Source organism: Lithobates pipiens, unplaced genomic scaffold (genome assembly GCF_037356315.1).
Source record: "Lithobates pipiens isolate NorthernLeopardFrog02 unplaced genomic scaffold, aLitPip1_a1.2 Scaffold_28, whole genome shotgun sequence".
Taxonomy (NCBI): Eukaryota; Metazoa; Chordata; class Amphibia; order Anura; family Ranidae; genus Lithobates; species Lithobates pipiens.
The window spans coordinates 96,402,716-96,419,292 of NW_027507789.1; the positions used below are offsets into that span (position 1 = coordinate 96,402,716).

The 16,577-nt window shown below is 46.1% G+C and overlaps 1 protein-coding gene across 1 annotated transcript in view; it reads right to left on the reverse strand.

Annotated features, from left to right (window-relative positions):
• MED1 (mediator complex subunit 1) overlaps positions 1-16,577 on the reverse strand; it is a 552,713-nt gene that overhangs the window by 33,644 nt on the left and 502,492 nt on the right. Inside the window, exon 16 of the mRNA XM_077459477.1 lies at positions 13,891-13,996. Coding sequence (XP_077315603.1) covers positions 13,891-13,996 — 106 coding nt within the window. The remainder of the gene's footprint in view (positions 1-13,890; positions 13,997-16,577) is intronic.

Below are 16,577 nucleotides of genomic sequence, written 5' to 3' on the forward strand. Positions count from 1 at the left end.
CGGCCAGAAAGACACCTTGAATGGATCCATCTGCATAGCTAGTCCCAGCAAGGATTGGTCCAGAGGAGCTCAGCTCAGCACATCTTTACTCTGTGACCAACACCTAGACACTGGCAAAACAAACTGAGGTACGCCCAGTAGTGGGAGGGGTTATATAGGGAGTCCACATTTTGTCTTAGGGCGTGCCAGTGTCCATCACCTGAAGGTGGCCTATAACCACATAGTAACTACTATGGCTCCGTGTCCCATGATGTATGAAAATAAATTTAAATTAGTTTAAAAACAAAATCACTGAGTTGGAAAAAGGATCACCCCCTCCTAAAAATGACTTGTGAACTCAATCAGGTGTAGCTAATCATCTTCTCAATGGCACACAAAGCCATTTGACTTTCAACCCATAATCAGCTGTGGTCATTTATATAAGCTCAGCATGAAAAGAGCTTTCCTGGAGCATTTCAGTCCCTGCTAGTGCAAATGAAACAGACAATCAACTATGAATGGCAAGGCACGGTCAAAAGATCTCCAGGATAAAGTTGTGGACAGGCACAATGAGGAGATGGACACAAAAAAAATCTAAATAAATGCCTAGAGGCACAGTGAAGTCTATTATTAGTATGTGGAAGGTATTTGGTAAAACACAGACCTCCCAGAATCAGGATGTCGCTCCAAACTGGATAAAAGAGCCAATAGGAAACTGGTTAGAAAGGCTACCAAGAGACGTACAGTAACTTTAAAGAAGTAGCAGGAATTTATGACAAAGAGTGGTCATTGTGTGCATGTGACAACAGTATCACAAATGTTCAACAAATACGGCTTGTATCAGAGGGTTTTAACAAAAAAGCGACTTCTCAAGAAAGGCCACATGCAGTGATGACTGAGCTTTTCCATAACGCATCTTGAAGATTCTGAGGTCACATGAAAAAAGGTGTTCTAGTCAGATGAGACTAAAACTGAATTATCTGGCCTCAACAAAAAACAATATGGCTGGCGGAAATCTAATATAGCTCACCATCCAAATAGCACCATTCCTCTAGAAAAGCATGGAGGTGGTAATATGGTGTTATGGGGGTGTCTGTCTGAAGCAAGGACTGGAGCACTAGTCAGGATAGAAGGAAAAAGGTATGGGGCAAAATACCGTCAGATTCTTGAGGAAAATCTGCTGCCTTCTGCCAGAAAGTTGGCAATGGGAAGTACAATTAAATCACACTTGTTTATTAAATAAAAATAAAACGGTAAATAGAGTAAGCATAGTCAAAGCATAGCCAGAGTCCAGTAACCGGATCGAGTAGTCAGCCAGGCCAGAGTTCAATAACCAGTTTGGGTAATCAACCAGGCCAGAAATCAGGGATCCAAGTGGAGCAATAGCAAGCAGGATAAGGAGCCAGAAGAGATGTCAGCAAACCAGTCTTAAAACAGAACCGCAGGAGATGGTTTCTTGTGATGTGACCAAGGCGAAGGCAGAGATGAAGTGAGCTTGACAGCTTTATGTAGGTGGATCAGAGGAGCAGGATTAGGAACAGCTGGGTAACTGTGGAGAGAGATGAGAGCTGGCAATTAGCCGACAGCTGAGCAGCCAGCCCAGAAAAGGAAGGGCTAAGCCAGCCCGGACAGTACCCCCTCCTCAATGACCCCTCTCCCTCAGAGGGCCACCAGGCTTGAGGGGAAAACGTCTATGGAACTCGCGGAGGAGGACAGGGGTATGAACGTCCGAGGATGAAACCCAGGAGCGTTCCTCTGGACCGTACCCCTTCCAATGCACCAGGTACTGTATGCGCCCACAGAACCTACGGGAGTCAACAATGGATTCTACCTCATACTCCTCATGGTTCTCAACCTGAATAGGGTGAGGACATGGCACCGAGGTGGTAAATCGGTTACAGACCAACGGTTTCAATAAGGAAACATGAAACACATTTGAGATGCGCATACAAGGAGGAAGGTCCAACACATAAGCCACTGGATTAATCCTGCGAAGGATATGGAAAGGCCCAATAAACCGGAGGTGCAAACTTCAGTGAGGGAACACAAAGCCGGAGGTTGCGAGATGACAGCCAGACCCTGTCCCCAACCTGGTAGGAAGGCGCAGGCAGGCGTTGTGGTCAGCATGGAGTCTGTACCTATCATTAGCATGACGCAAAGCCTCCTGGACTTGTACCCAAGTGGAACGAAGACCACGGAGATGCTCCTCTAACACAGGAAAACTCTGTGGAACAAACGAGTCAGGCAACATGGAAGGTTGGAAACCATAATTTGCCATAAATGGAGCCAATCGGGAGGCAGAATTCAAGGCACTGTTGTGAGCAAACTCTGCCCATGGTAATAGGTCTGACCAGTTGTTATGGTGGTCAGAAATATAGCAATGTAGGAATTGCTCCAAGGACTGATTGGCTCGCTCTGTGGCCCCATCAGACTGCGGGTGATACGCAGAAGAGAACGCAAGCTGGATACCCAACTGTGCACAAAAGGCTCGCTAGAACTGGGAGACAAACTGACTGCCCATGTCCGAGACAATCACCTTGGGTAGCCCATGTAAGTGAAAGATCTCCCGAGCAAAAATGGAAGCCAGTTTCTTAGAGGTAGGCAACCTCTTAAGTGGAATACGACACATCTTTGAGAACCGGTCAACCACCATAAGGATAACAGTGTTGCCCTGGGAGTTGGGTAACTCCACAATGAAATCCATTGACAGGTGAGTCCAGGGCCTCTCTCCATTGGGTATGGGTTGTAGGAGGCCCACTGGAAGGCATCGTGGAGTCTTACTCTGGCCACACACGGAACAGGCAGCTACAAAGGCAGTAACATCAGCCCGTAGACTAGGCCACCAGAACTGTTGTGAAATGGCCCAAATGAGTTGATTTCCCCAAGACCGACAAAAGGTAAACCTGGCCACGAGGAGGTATGGCAACAGGCTGAAGGTCAATTGCGCAATCATAAGACCGGTGTGGAGGCAAAATACCGGCTTGACCTTTATCAAAGACATCGCTAAAATCGCGGTACTCATCCTGCGGGGAGGAGAGTGAAGAAGTGCACAGAACCTTGGATACCTTCAGGAAGCATGTCTCACTGCATTGTGGTGACTAGGAGAGAACCTCAGCACAGAGCCAATCAAAAGAGGGGTTTATGCCTCTGTAACCAAGGATAACCAATAACCAGCAGAAACCTGGGTGAGGAAATAACTTGGAATTGGATTATCTCATAGTGAAGAGCCCCCTACGGCCATGGACAACGGAACCGTTCACGAGTCACATGGGCAGGCTGTAAAGGTCTCCCGTCAAGAGCCTCAATGGCAAGTGGAATGTCACGCAGCTGCAGCGGAATCGAGTGCAGCATCAATGAACAGGCCTGCAGCCCCAGAGTCGATAAGAGCATGTATCTTGATGGATGACTCAGTCCAAGAAAGCGTGACCAAAACCAGGGGATTATCCTTCTGGATAACTGGTGACGAAACAACACCACCACCTAAGGTCTGTCCATGACAGGACCTCAAGGTTCGGGCGTTCTCTGGACGGGTAGGACAAGACTTCAAAAAGTGACCTGCCTGGCCACAATAAAGGCACGATCTCTCCCTCCTCCTAAAGACTCTCTCACCCGCAGACAGACGCGTAAAGCCCAGGTGCATGGGTTCATCTTCACTGACCGACTCGGTACCAGGAGGCATGGGAGGTGAGGGAGGCATGGGTGGGACTACAAAGCTCGGAGGCAAACAGAAGGCTTCCACAAGCGCTCTTTAAAAGAAAGTCTTTCACTGAGTCTGGAGTCAAAGAGGATGGCAAACGAGATCATGCTCTCCAGCTCAGTGGGTATATCTCAGGCTGCTATCTCATCCTTGATGGAATCCGAGAGAAAAAAAGCAGCCACGAGGGCCTCATTGTCCAAAGCAACCTCTGCTGCCAGAGTACAGAATTCAATGGCGTAGTCGGCAATAGTTCTCGTACTCTGATGGACATGAGGCACTTCGCAGCAGAAGCAGAGCGTGCAAGAATGTCAAATACCCTTTTAAAGGAGGCCACAAACTTAGGGTAACTCAAGACAACAGGTTTTTGCGTCTCCCATAGAGGGTTAGCCCAGGCCAAGGCTCTCTCAGAAAGCAAAGATATCACGAAAGCTACTTTGCTTGTCTCCGTGGGAAACGCCTAGGGCAGCATCTCGAAGTATCACTGGGGAAGAAGAGCGGAACCAGACATACCTCTTGGTGGGTGAAATACTCGAGGTGGGTGCCTGCACAGAGACTGGCGCAGCAGCAGGGGCGGCCTGCGACTCAGGTTGTACCGGAGCAGCCACAGTGGGGGTTTTCAGGTGATCCGTGTGAATCAGGAGCGTTTGTAACGCCATGGCAAACTGATCCATGTGGTGATCTTGCTCATCCAATCTGGAAAAAATATTACCAACAAGTGGATTGACTGCATCTTCTGAATTCATGGCCTTCGCCTACTGTCAGAAACCATGAATCAGACTGAGACAGAAGTACAATTAAATCATACTTGTTTATAAAATAAAAATAAAAAGGTACAGAAAATAGAGTAAGCGTAGTCAAAGCATAGCCAGAGTGCAGTAACTGGATCGAGCAGTCAGCCAGTCCAGACTTCAATAACCAGATTGGGTAATCAGCCAGGCCAGAAGTCAGGGATCCAAGTAGATCAACAGTAAGCAGGATAAGGAGCCAGAAGGGATGTCAGCAAACCAGTCTTAAAAACAGAACCGCAGGAGATGGTTTCTTGTGATGTGACCAAGGTGAAGGCAGAGATGAAGTGAGCTGGACAGCTTTATGTAGGTGGATCAGAGGAGAAGGATTAGGAACAGCTGGGTAACTGTGGAGAGAGATGAGAGCTGGCAATTAGCCGACAGCTGAGCAGCCAGCCCAAGACCAAGGCGAAGGCAGAGATGAAGTGAGCTGGACAGCTTTATGTAGGCAGGTCAGACGAGCAGGATTAGGAACAGCTGGTAACTGTGGAGAGAGATGAGAGCTGGCAATTAGCAGACAATTGAGCAGCCAGCCCAGAGAAGGAAGGGCTAAGCCAGCCCTGATAGACCCAAAGCAAACAGCAAAAATTACCATGCAGTGGTTGAAGGAGAAGGAGAAGGAGAAGGAGAAAAAGGTGAATGTCCTTGCATGGCTTAGTCAGAGTCCAGACTTAAACCCCAAAATCAGTGGAATGACTTGAAGACTGCAGTCCACAGTCAGTCACCATCAAATGTAACTGAACTTGAGAATGTAGGCTAAGAGCGGGTAAATATTGCAAAGTTAGCAGAGACATATCCCAACAGACTAAAGGCTATAATTAAAGCAAAAGGTGGTTCAACAAAATACTGACACAAGGGGGGTGATTATTTTTCCAACTTCCAACAGTGATTCTGTTTTTTAGTTTTTTTCTCTGACATGCTGGTGTTATATCATTTATTTGGATGTTATAAGTTGCATAAATACAGCTGGATAAAACAAAAACAGTGTCTATCTTCATCTCAGGCTGCAAAGCAGTGTGGTGAGTTTTCACTCTTATTATTTTTTATTTTTCACTGGATTACCTCCTCATTCCTCAGACAAAGGACTACAAATCTAACCCAATTTCCTTTGCACCAACAGGAAAACATTTGCAACATATATATGCATATAAATGCACTCTTCCCTGTCCCTATTACATGCTTATGTTTGCTTAAAATTAAGTCATAAATTTGAATTGATTTAGTAACACTGGAAACCCAGAAAGATGATTACTCTATACAGACCTACCTGTATATTTCTAAAGGTTTCCCATACAGTGCATTCCTGAAGTATTGAGACCCCCTTCCCTTTTCAATTTATGTTGCAGCATTACAATACAATTGTTTAACCACTTCAATACCGGGCACTTAAACACCTTCCTGCCCAGACCAATTTTGAGCTTTCAGCGCGGTCGCACTTTGAATGACAATTGCGCGGTCATGCTACACTGTACCCAAATGAAATTTTTATCATTTTTTTCCCACAAATAGAGCTTTCTTTTGGTGGTATTTGATTACCTCTGCGGTTTTTATTTTTTGCTAAACAAATAAAAAAATACCAAAAATTTTGAAAAAAAAAAATGTTTTTTTTGTTTCAGTTTCAAAACTTTGCAAATAAGTAAGTTTTCTCCTTCACTGATGGGGTTACACTGATGGGGTTACACTGATGGGCAATGATAAGGCGGCACTGATGGGCACCGATGAGGTGGCACCAATGAAGTGGCACTGATGAGGTGGCATTGATGGACACCGATATGTGGCACTGATAGGCGGCACTGATGGGTGGCACTGATGGGCGACACGGATGGGCACTGATAGGTGGCACAAATTGGCATGGATAGGTGGCACAGGTGGGCATGGGTAGGCGGCACAGGTGGGCATGGGTAGGCACTGATAGGCGGCACAGATGGGAACTGATAGGCGGCATTGTATTATAATATATTGTACTAATGGATGCCAATCAGTGCCAATCAATAATGCATGCCAATCAGTGATGCCCATTGTGGGCACTGATTGGCATCCATTATGGGCACTGATTGGCATCCATTGTGGCACTGACTGGAATCCCTGGTGGTCTAGGGTGGCATACCTTGTCCTTGGCATCCCTGGTGGTCTGGTGGCGTCCCTGGTGGTCCAGTGTGGGCATCCTTGGGGGGGCTGTGCTGATAATCGATCAGCACAGACACCCCTGTCAGAGGAGCAGCCGATCGGCTCTCCTCTACTCGCGTCTGACAGACGCGAGTGAGGAAAAGCCGATCACCGGCTTTTCCTATTTACACTGTGATCAGCCGTGATTGGACATGGCTGATCTCCGTCGGAGACTCTTTACCGAGATCGTAGTTGCCGGGTGTCAGACTGACACCCCGCAACAACGATCACCGCGCAGCGGCTCATAATCCTGATCACGTCATATGACGTCCGGTCAGGATTATGCAACCACTTTGCCGCCGTCTATTTGCTATAGGGCGGGCGGCAAGTGGTTAAATAAATTTTTTTCCCTCATTAATCTAATCTACGGTCAGTACCCCATAAAGACAAAGTGAAAACAGAACTTTAGAAATGTTTGTGAATTTATTAAAAAGAAAATTAAATATCACATGTACTTGAAGTGATTGTAAATGATCACCTTTAACCACTTAATAACCGGCCTATAGCCAAATGACGGCTACAGGTCGGTTTGTTATCTCTGGGAGGCCGTCATATGACGTCCTCCCGGAGAATCGTTCCTGCGCGCCCCCTCGGGCGCACACACCGGAACATCCATACTCGCCGGGTTCACGGGACCCGGCGCAACACGGATCGCGGTAAAGGGCCAATAGCAGCGGTCCTTTACCACGTGATCGCTCCGTCCAATGACGGAGCGATCACAAATGTAAACAAAAACGTCATAGGGGTCATCAAAAGTTCATCTCTCTCCTCTCCTCACACCGATGCAGCGTGAGAGGAGAGGAGAGCTATCGAGTGATACAGTGAGTGCTACAACATTGCCCAGCAGTGCCACAACAGTGCCCAGCAGTGCCACAACAGTGCCACAACAGTGCTCAGCAGTGCCACAACAGTGCCCAGCAGTGCCACAACAGTGCCCAGCAGTGCCACAACAGTGCCATCCGTCACCTCTGTGCCACCCCTGTGCCACACCAGAGCCACCAGATCCACACCAGTGCCACTACAGTGCACACCAGTGCCACACCTGTGCCCATCAGTGCCGCCTGTGCCCCACCAGTGCCGCCTGTGCCCACCAGTGCCTACCAGTGCCGCCTGTGCCCACCAGTGCCATTTGTATGCTAATCAGTGCCACCAGAGCCACACCAGTGCAACCAAAGCCATTATAGTGACATCAGTGCCGCCTGTGCCCACCAGTGCCATCTGTGTGCTAATCAGTGCCACCAGAGCCACACCAGTGCCACCTGTGTCCACCAGTGCCGCCTGTGCCCACCAGTACCACCTGTGCCCACCAGTACCACCTGTGACCACCAGTGCAGCCTCACCAGCCACCAGTATGGCAAAAAAATATTTTACTAGCGAGGAGGCCTACCAGCTTCTAAGGATAACCGATGAGAGCAGTGGGGAGCTCTCTGATTCTCAGTCCGATTCAGATTCTGCCTATGAACCCGTTACAAGCAGCGGGTCTGATACTGAATCAGAAGAGGAATATGTGCCCGTGAAAAGAATGCGTTCTGGCGTGGAGCAGCAGCCTACTACCAGCAGCGCAGAGCCGTCCACCTCGAGAGCAGTGCCGTTCACCTCGAGAGCAGTGCCGTCCACCTCGAGAGCAGTGCCGTCCACCTCGAGAGCAGTGCCGTCCACCTCGAGAGCAGTGCCGTCCACCTCGAGAGCAGTGCCGTCCACCTCGAGAGCAGTGCCGTCCACCACCAGAGCAGTGCCGTCCACCACCAGAGCAGTGCCGTCCACCACCAGAGCAGTGCCGTCCACCACCAGAGCAGTGCCGTCCACCACCAGAGCAGTGCCGTCCACCACCAGAGCAGTGCCGTCCACCACCAGAGCAGTGCCGTCCACCACCAGAGCAGTGCCGTCCACCACCAGAGCAGTGCCGTCCACCTCGAGAGCAGTGCCGTCCACCCCGAGAGCAGTGCCGTCCACCCCGAGAGCAGTGCCGTCCACCTCGAGAGCAGTGCCGTCCACCTCGAGAGCAGTGCCGTCCACCTCGAGAGCAGTGCCGTCCACCACCAGAGCAGTGCCGTCCACCACCAGAGCAGTGCCGTCCACCACCAGAGCAGTGCCGTCCACCCCGAGAGCAGTGCCGTCCACCCCGAGAGCAGTGCCGTCCACCCCGAGAGCAGTGCCGTCCACCCCGAGAGCAGTGCCGTCCACCCCGAGAGCAGTGCCGTCCACCTCGAATAGGGGCCATGCCAGCCTTCCCTATGCCCTTCAACACCCCCTGTGGCTGCCCTCTAATTCCAGAGAAGCAAATATCCCCCCCTTCACGGCCCAGCCAGGTGTCCAGGTGAACACCGATGATTTTTCAATGCTAGATTTTTTTCATTTGGCTTTCACCGAAGACTTACTATCGTCCATTGTGGCACAGTGCAACCTCTATGCACAGCAGCACATAGTAAGCAACCCTGGCTCTAGTTATGCCCGTCCCTTTCAGTGGAGAGAACTGTAGAGGAATCCAAAATTTTCTTAGGCCTAACTTTTTCTATGGGACTTTAAAAAAAAAAAACAATTGTACTCCTATTGGTCTACCAAACCTGTCCACCACATGCCACTCTTCTCATCCCTTATGCCAAGATCACGATACCTAATGATTATGCGGTTCCTCCACTACAATGACAACACCCAGTGCCTTCCCCGAAATGACCCAGCTTTTGACAAACTATTTAAAATTCGGCCACTCCTAAATTATTTCTCTGAAAAATGTCCCCAATTATATACCCCCGAACAGAATATTTCCGTGGATGAGTCCCTTGTAAAATTCTCAGGCAGGCTTGGCATCAAACAGTTTATCCCCAGCAAAAGGGCCCGATATGGGGTTAAAATGTACAAACTTTGTGACCGAGCCACGGGATACATCTACTCCTTCCTGGTGTACGAAGGGAAGGACTCCCAACTGCACCCCCCGAATGCCCAGAGTACATTGGAGGCAGCGGAAGAGTGGTCTGGCAGCTTGTCTATCCACTCCTTGGAAAGGGATACCATCTTTATGTGGATAATTTTTATACGAGCTTGCCCCTCTTCCGCAATCTTCACCGGAGAGACACCCCAGCACGTGGTACAGTGAGAGCCAATAGAAAGGGCTTCCCACAAAAACTCGTCAATGAAAGGCTACAACGAGGGGAGACGGCAACCAGGAGCTATTGGCTGTCAAGTGGAGGGACAAACGAAACGTCCACATGCTGACGACAATCCACAATGACACCTACATAGAAGTCTCCAGAAGAAACGGCCCAATCCAGAAACCAGCCTGCATCCATGATTACAATTTGTTTATGGGAGGAGTGGACTTTAACGATCAGATGATTGAACCCTACCTTCCCACAAGAAAATCCCGCCACTGGTATAAAAAAAGTGTTCATTTATCTTTTCAGTTTGGCCATGTATAACACTTATGTTCTTTACCAAAAATCTACAGAGAACCCCGTATCCTATTTGTACTACCAAGAAGAAGTTATTTCCGCCCTTTTGTACCCTGAAGGCCCACCAGAAACTATTCGCTCTGATTGTGTGAGCAGACTCCACGAGCGCCACTTTCCTGACAAAATCCCCCCCCCCCCCCCGTGAAACAGGCTGCAGACGTCAGAAAAAATGCCGGGTGTGCTCCAGAGGAGGAATTAGAAGAGACACCACATTTTATTGTCCCGATTGTCCTTCCCAACCAGGCCTCAGTATAGGTGAATGCTTCTGCCGTTACCATACTTCTCTACATTATTAGGGAAGTATTGTAAACGTAATTCTCATTTCCTGTCATTTTCCTCCACACCCCTTATGCCACTGCACTGAACTGTACATACCTCTGCCTTCTCCGGAACCGACCCTGGCCTGTTATACGACCAAGCTTTTGCCTAACGCTAAACATACCTCTGCCTTCTCCGGAACTGACCCTGGCCTGTTATGCGACCACGCTTCTGCCTAACGCTAAACTGTACCTGCCTCTGCCTTCTCTGGAACTGACCATGGACTGTTTGACCACGTTTTTTGCCTGCCTCTTGGATTGATCTTTTACCCTGCTATGCTAGTGGGAACAAAAGGGGTCTCACATATGTGAGGGGCTCCAGAATAGTTTTTCTGGATAAAGAAAACTAATTTTTTAGTTTTCTTATTCCCGAATTAGGGACTGGAGACTCAGAGGCTTCAAAGAGATTTGGGCGGGAGAAGCCTCTACCCCTTTCCCCATTATTTCATAGCCTGCTACTTGGACCATGTCCCTGCTTACTACCAGGATGGACAATATTCCTGCCTGCTGCCTGGACAATTCCATTCACTGTCGCTAACCACGTCCCTGCCTGCTGCCTGGATCAGGGCTCTCCTGTGGACAATTGGACTACTAAAACCACAGGTAATTTTTTGTTTACCCCTTACTTGGTATGTACGTGCTATGTTAGAAATATGAAGGGCCTTCAAAAATGTGATAGATTGTAAGGAAATTGGATGCGCAAGTTATGTTCCTAGAACACCTGATGATGCTTCTTAGATGTTGGGCCTCTATGTGGCCAGGCTGTGTAAAAGTCTCACAGATGTGGTATCGCCATACTCAGGAGGAGTAGCAGAATATATTTCGGGGTGTAATTTTTGCTATGTACATGCTATGTGTTGGAAATATCTTATAAATGGACAACTTTTTGTAAAAAAAATGCATTTTCATTTTTTTCCACATTTTCCAAAAACGTTGGGAAAAAAATGAACCATTCAAAGGACTCATTATGCCTCATAGATTATACGTTGGGGTGTTTGCTTTCCAAAATGGGGTCATTTTGTGGGTGTTTCCATTGTCCTGGTGCTCCAGGGCCTTCAAAAGTGTAATAGGTGGTTGAGAGATTAGATGGGTAATTTATGCTCCTAGAACGCCTGAAGTTGCTACTTCAATGTTGGGTGTGTGTATATGTGGCCAGGCTGTGTAAAAGTCTCACACACGTGGTATTGCCGTACTCAGAAGGAGCAGCAGAATATATTTTGGGGTTTCATTTGTTGAATGTACATGCTGTGTGAGAGAAATAACCTGTTATAATGACAATTCGGTGTGTAAAAAATTTTTTATTTAAAAAAATCTTCATTTTGCAAAGAATTGTGGGAAAAAATTACAAGTTCAAAAAACTAACTGTGCCATGTACTAAATACATTGGAATGTCTACTTTACAAAATGGGGTCATTTGGGGGGTTTTTGTACTTTACTGGCTTGTTAGGGTCTCAAGAAATTAGATAGGCTGTCAGTACATCAGGTGTGATCAAATTGATACATGTTCAGTGATTGGCACCATAGCTTGTACACCCTATAACTTTCACAGAGAATAAAAAATTTCCACTAATTTGGGTTATTTTTACTAAAGATATTTAGCAGTATACATTTTTGGCCAAATTTATGAAGAAAAATTACTTATTTACAAAAAAATTAATAGAAATGAAGAAAAAAGCATTTTTTTTTACAAAATTTTCGGTATTTTTTCATTTATAGCACAAAAAATAAAAAACCCAGAGGCGATCAAATACCACCAAAAGAAACCTCTATTTGTGTGAAAAAAAGGACAAAAATTTCATATGGGTACAGTGTTGCATGACTGAGTAACTGTCATTCAAATTGTGAGAGCACTGAAAGCTGAAAATTGGTCTGGCTATTAAGGGTGTTTAAGTGCCCAGTTGTCAAGTGGTTAAAAAAGAAATTAAATTCAAAACATTTTTGTAAAGATTTAAAAAAACATTATAAATACCTTTTCCCCTCACATTTCCGCTGTACTCAGCTGCGTAAGTGCTGGGGGAGGAGAAGCAGCAGCACGATAAGCTTCCTAGTGAATGGCTGTGCAGCGGGGGCATGTCAGAACAAGTCTGATCATTGGAAGAGAGCATACAGAGTTCCCAGCATAACTGACCACACTGTGCTCTTCTGCATGGCGTGGTTAGTTTTTAATAGGAAAACAGAGGGACTGGCAGAAACACCAGGGATTTTACACAAAGGAGGCAATACAAAGAGAACAGGATACTTTCTCATACAAGTACATGGTACAGCAGGCACATATCATGAATATAAAGTGTTGGAATAACAAACGCTTTAAGTTTTCAGACCCTTTACTCAGTACTTTGTTGAAGCACCTTTGGCAGCAATTGCAGCCTCAAGTCTTTTTGAGTATGACGCAAAAAGCTTTGCACACACCTGGAATTGGGGATTTTTTCAAATTGCAAATCCTCTCAAGCTCAGGCAGCTTGAATGGGGACCGTAGGTGGACAGCCATTTTCAGGTCTCTGCAGAGATGTTCAATAGGGTTCAAGTCAGGGCTCTGGTTGTGCCAGCCTAGGTCATTCACAGAGTTGTACCTAAGCCACTCCTGTGCTGACTATTTGCGTAGGATCATTTTAATGTTGGAAGGTGAATTCAGTCCAGCCTGAGCGCTGTGGAACAGGTTTTCATTGAGGATATCTCTGTACTTTGCCCCATTTAGCTTTCCCTTAACCCTGATCAGTCCATTGCATGATGCTGCCACCACCATGCTTCACTGTTTGGATAGTATTGGGCAGGTGATGACATTTAGAACTGAGGCCAAGCACTTCGGGTATTATTTTTGCAAAACTCTAAGCAGGCTTTCATGTGTTTTTAACTAAGGAGAGACACTCTGTCATAAAGCCCATATTGTGGAGGTCTGCACTGATGGTGGTTCTTCTGGAACTTTGTCCCATATCCCCACAGGATCTCTGGCACTCAGAGTGACCATTGGGTTCTTGAACACCTCCCTTACTAAGGCCCTTCTCCCCCGATTGCTCATTTTGGCTGGGTGACCATCTCTTGGTTGTGCCAAACTTCTTCCATTTGGGTATTATGGAGACCACTATGCTCTTGGGAACCTTCACTGCAACAGAATGTTTTTTCATAGCCTTGCAATAATCCAGTCTCTGCAAGCAGTTCCTTTGACCTCATGGCTTTTGCTCTGATACTTATGCCAATGTGATATTTCAGTTTTGCAATGTTTTTTGCAAACATTTCTAAAATTAGTTTTTTTTTTTTTAATTCCATCAATTTTAAAATCAGTTTTCATGTTGTCATTATGGGGCACTGAGTTTAGAATAATGAGAAATGAAAATATGAATTTCAACAACTGTAGTATCAGGCTGCAACATAACATTAAAAAAAAATGAAGGGGGTCTGAATACTTTATGAATGCACTGTATTTCTATTTAAAATATGCTAAGTTGACAGAAAGATAGAACTGGTGATAAAATATGGTTAGAATCTGAATGTATGCATACCTCTGAACCACTTTAGTGATGAAATCATCTGTACAGATAAGAGCATCAGAGAGACCCTTGTACAGTTTACAGGATACATGAGTGGAGTCCTGAATGTCCATCACAACTGCAGAGAAAACAATGTCAGATTTACTAGTAGAATACAGATAATTAATGTCATGAAATTAAATAAATCATTTATTTTTAAAACTACAAAAACCAAAAATGTGTAAATATTATTCATTAGCGCAAATAGGCAAAGTCCAACCAAAACCAATTTCAGACTTGTACTGGTGCAATAAAGTAAATCATATCTTACATCTCTTATTTCTAGGGGTTGCCAGGAAAAAAATCTTTGCCCCTTATAACCCACCTCCCACGAGTCATATAGCAAACATTGTAATAGTTGCAGTAGGTGCTAGAGTCAAGAGCCCAATTTGGGAAAACATTTCAGACCCTTAGGTAAAATTTCTGAAACTCCACAACCTCTTACACAATTCAGAGTGTCAAAGAAAAGTGCACTGCTCCAACATTCCCCTCAAAATGTTGGAATCAAGTGCTGGTTTGGAGTTCATCACTCCACACACAGCTCAGTATAATTCAAAGGAAAAGCCACACACAAATGTCTTCACAGACAAAATATTAATCAACTGACAAGCTTCATCACATAGTTCCTCCCCCAGGAGCACTATAGGTAACTTCTGTGCTCTTCACCTGTATCAGCCCAATTTTCCATAAGGCATTCAGGCCTACGGGTGCTCGGTTGCTCCCAGGACTTATACAGAATGCTGTAGTGACTGGCTACCATGCCGGGACAGGCACAAACTGAGCACAGCAAACAGGCACTTGCGGTTGGCAGACAGGTTCAATGAGAGTCCAGGTACAATGCAGGCAAAGTCTAGTATAGTCAGGGTCAAATCTGAAGTCAAATTGCAGGCAGAGTTCTGAGCATATTCAATATCCAATCTGAAGTTGTCAACAAGGGAATCCAAACTAGCAAACAGGGAGCTTGGAGAACGTGTTAAACACACTATCACAAGCTTGAGACTATAGGCTTGCCTGGATCAAATCAGGTTTGGTCTTCACCCAAAGATTGGCTACATTAATCATCCTGCAGGTGAACAGACAGGGAGAATGTATCACAGCCAAAGCCAAGATTCTGGAATGAGACCAGCAGCTGTGATAAAGCAAGCGCTACAAGCTCTTGACAGCCAGCTATTTACAAATTTGCCTGTAAAGACATCATCGGCGTGTGGCTTTTTCTCTGGATCATACTGAGACCCCTACACAATGTTTAACCACTTCCTGCCTGGCCTATAGTAGAATGACAGCCAGGTGGTGGTTCAGTTATCTTGCCTGGGTGTCATATGATGTGCAGCAGGATAATATGCCATCGAGCGCAGCACTGCGATCAGTGGTGCTGTGCGTCAGTCTGAGAAAACACAAAATGCAGCTCTCTGAAATAAAATGATCAAATAAAATCCAACGTAGTAATGTATGCATAAACAATGCTATTTATTCCATAAAGTTAAAAAACGGTTGAACAAAGTTTACAATAAATGGTAGTGAACGTTACCAGTGACCTCAGAGTAGATAAGGGGGAAACAAACAATTATCCGGGACACTTGACTGAAGATGGTTTGAACATCAATCAAAAATAGAACAGGGGGAAAGAAGATCCCCCTGAGAAAGGAAGTCACGAGCGTAGCTGCTTATCAAGGGAATTTTATTATTGCACAATTTATGAAAACAAGAATACAAAAACTAGGTACCCACCACCAACACCTAGACCAATATTAAAATAAGACAACGTTGTCTATATAAAAGCAGCTGTGTCACACATAAATCAAGCACACACACCATGTAAAGCCCCCAGTAAATGGGTGGTTAGGTGGCACGTAAGTCCTGGTGACTAGCACCATCACTAAACGTGCACATACCATCACTATTAACCAGCTGGGGGATGAAGGGGTATTGTATTGGGAATCCATACACTTGAGAAGTAGACCCTATAAAAAGCGATACCACTGGGTTAACTTAATTGACCGTTATTCCACTAGTGATAAACACTGTATAGAGTGTGGCATATATTCACAGGCAGTCAATAATTCATTCAGATTTTCAGCTTCAGGCCAGGCTGTATAAGCAAGGGTAACCCAGTGCAAAGTTACAATCGACAATCATAGGTCCAATGGTCCAATCACCCAACTGTTGTGGACAAGAGTCTCTAATAGCTGGCAGATGTCCCAGGTATCTCCATAAGATTCCGTCTATAAGGGGATCTCGCACTGCACAGATCCTGTAATGCAGGGCGCTCGGTTGCCACATGGAAGTTCGGGGAGTTCCACAGTATACATCTGCTGATACCACTGTAGCAATGTAGCATTTTGAAGCCGTCCTGGTATAAGCAGCTTGGTCTGCCTGTGACTTCCTTTCTCCTTTCACCCTGTTCTATTTTTGTTAGGTTTTAAAGCCCGGAGACTACACCATAGCTGCATCTTAAGGGACACTGCACTTGTTACGCACATCAATTTGATGGTGCAGGGCATATACAATAGTGAGTTGATGTTTACTCATAATTTTGAACATCAATCACCATCCAAGGAAATGGAGGGGAGAAAATAAAGTTCCCAGAGGGGAAACATACTGGCTGCTGGCAAACCCTGCCAGCTCCAGGTGGATGCCACGGCTGGATGGTGGTCAGCAGG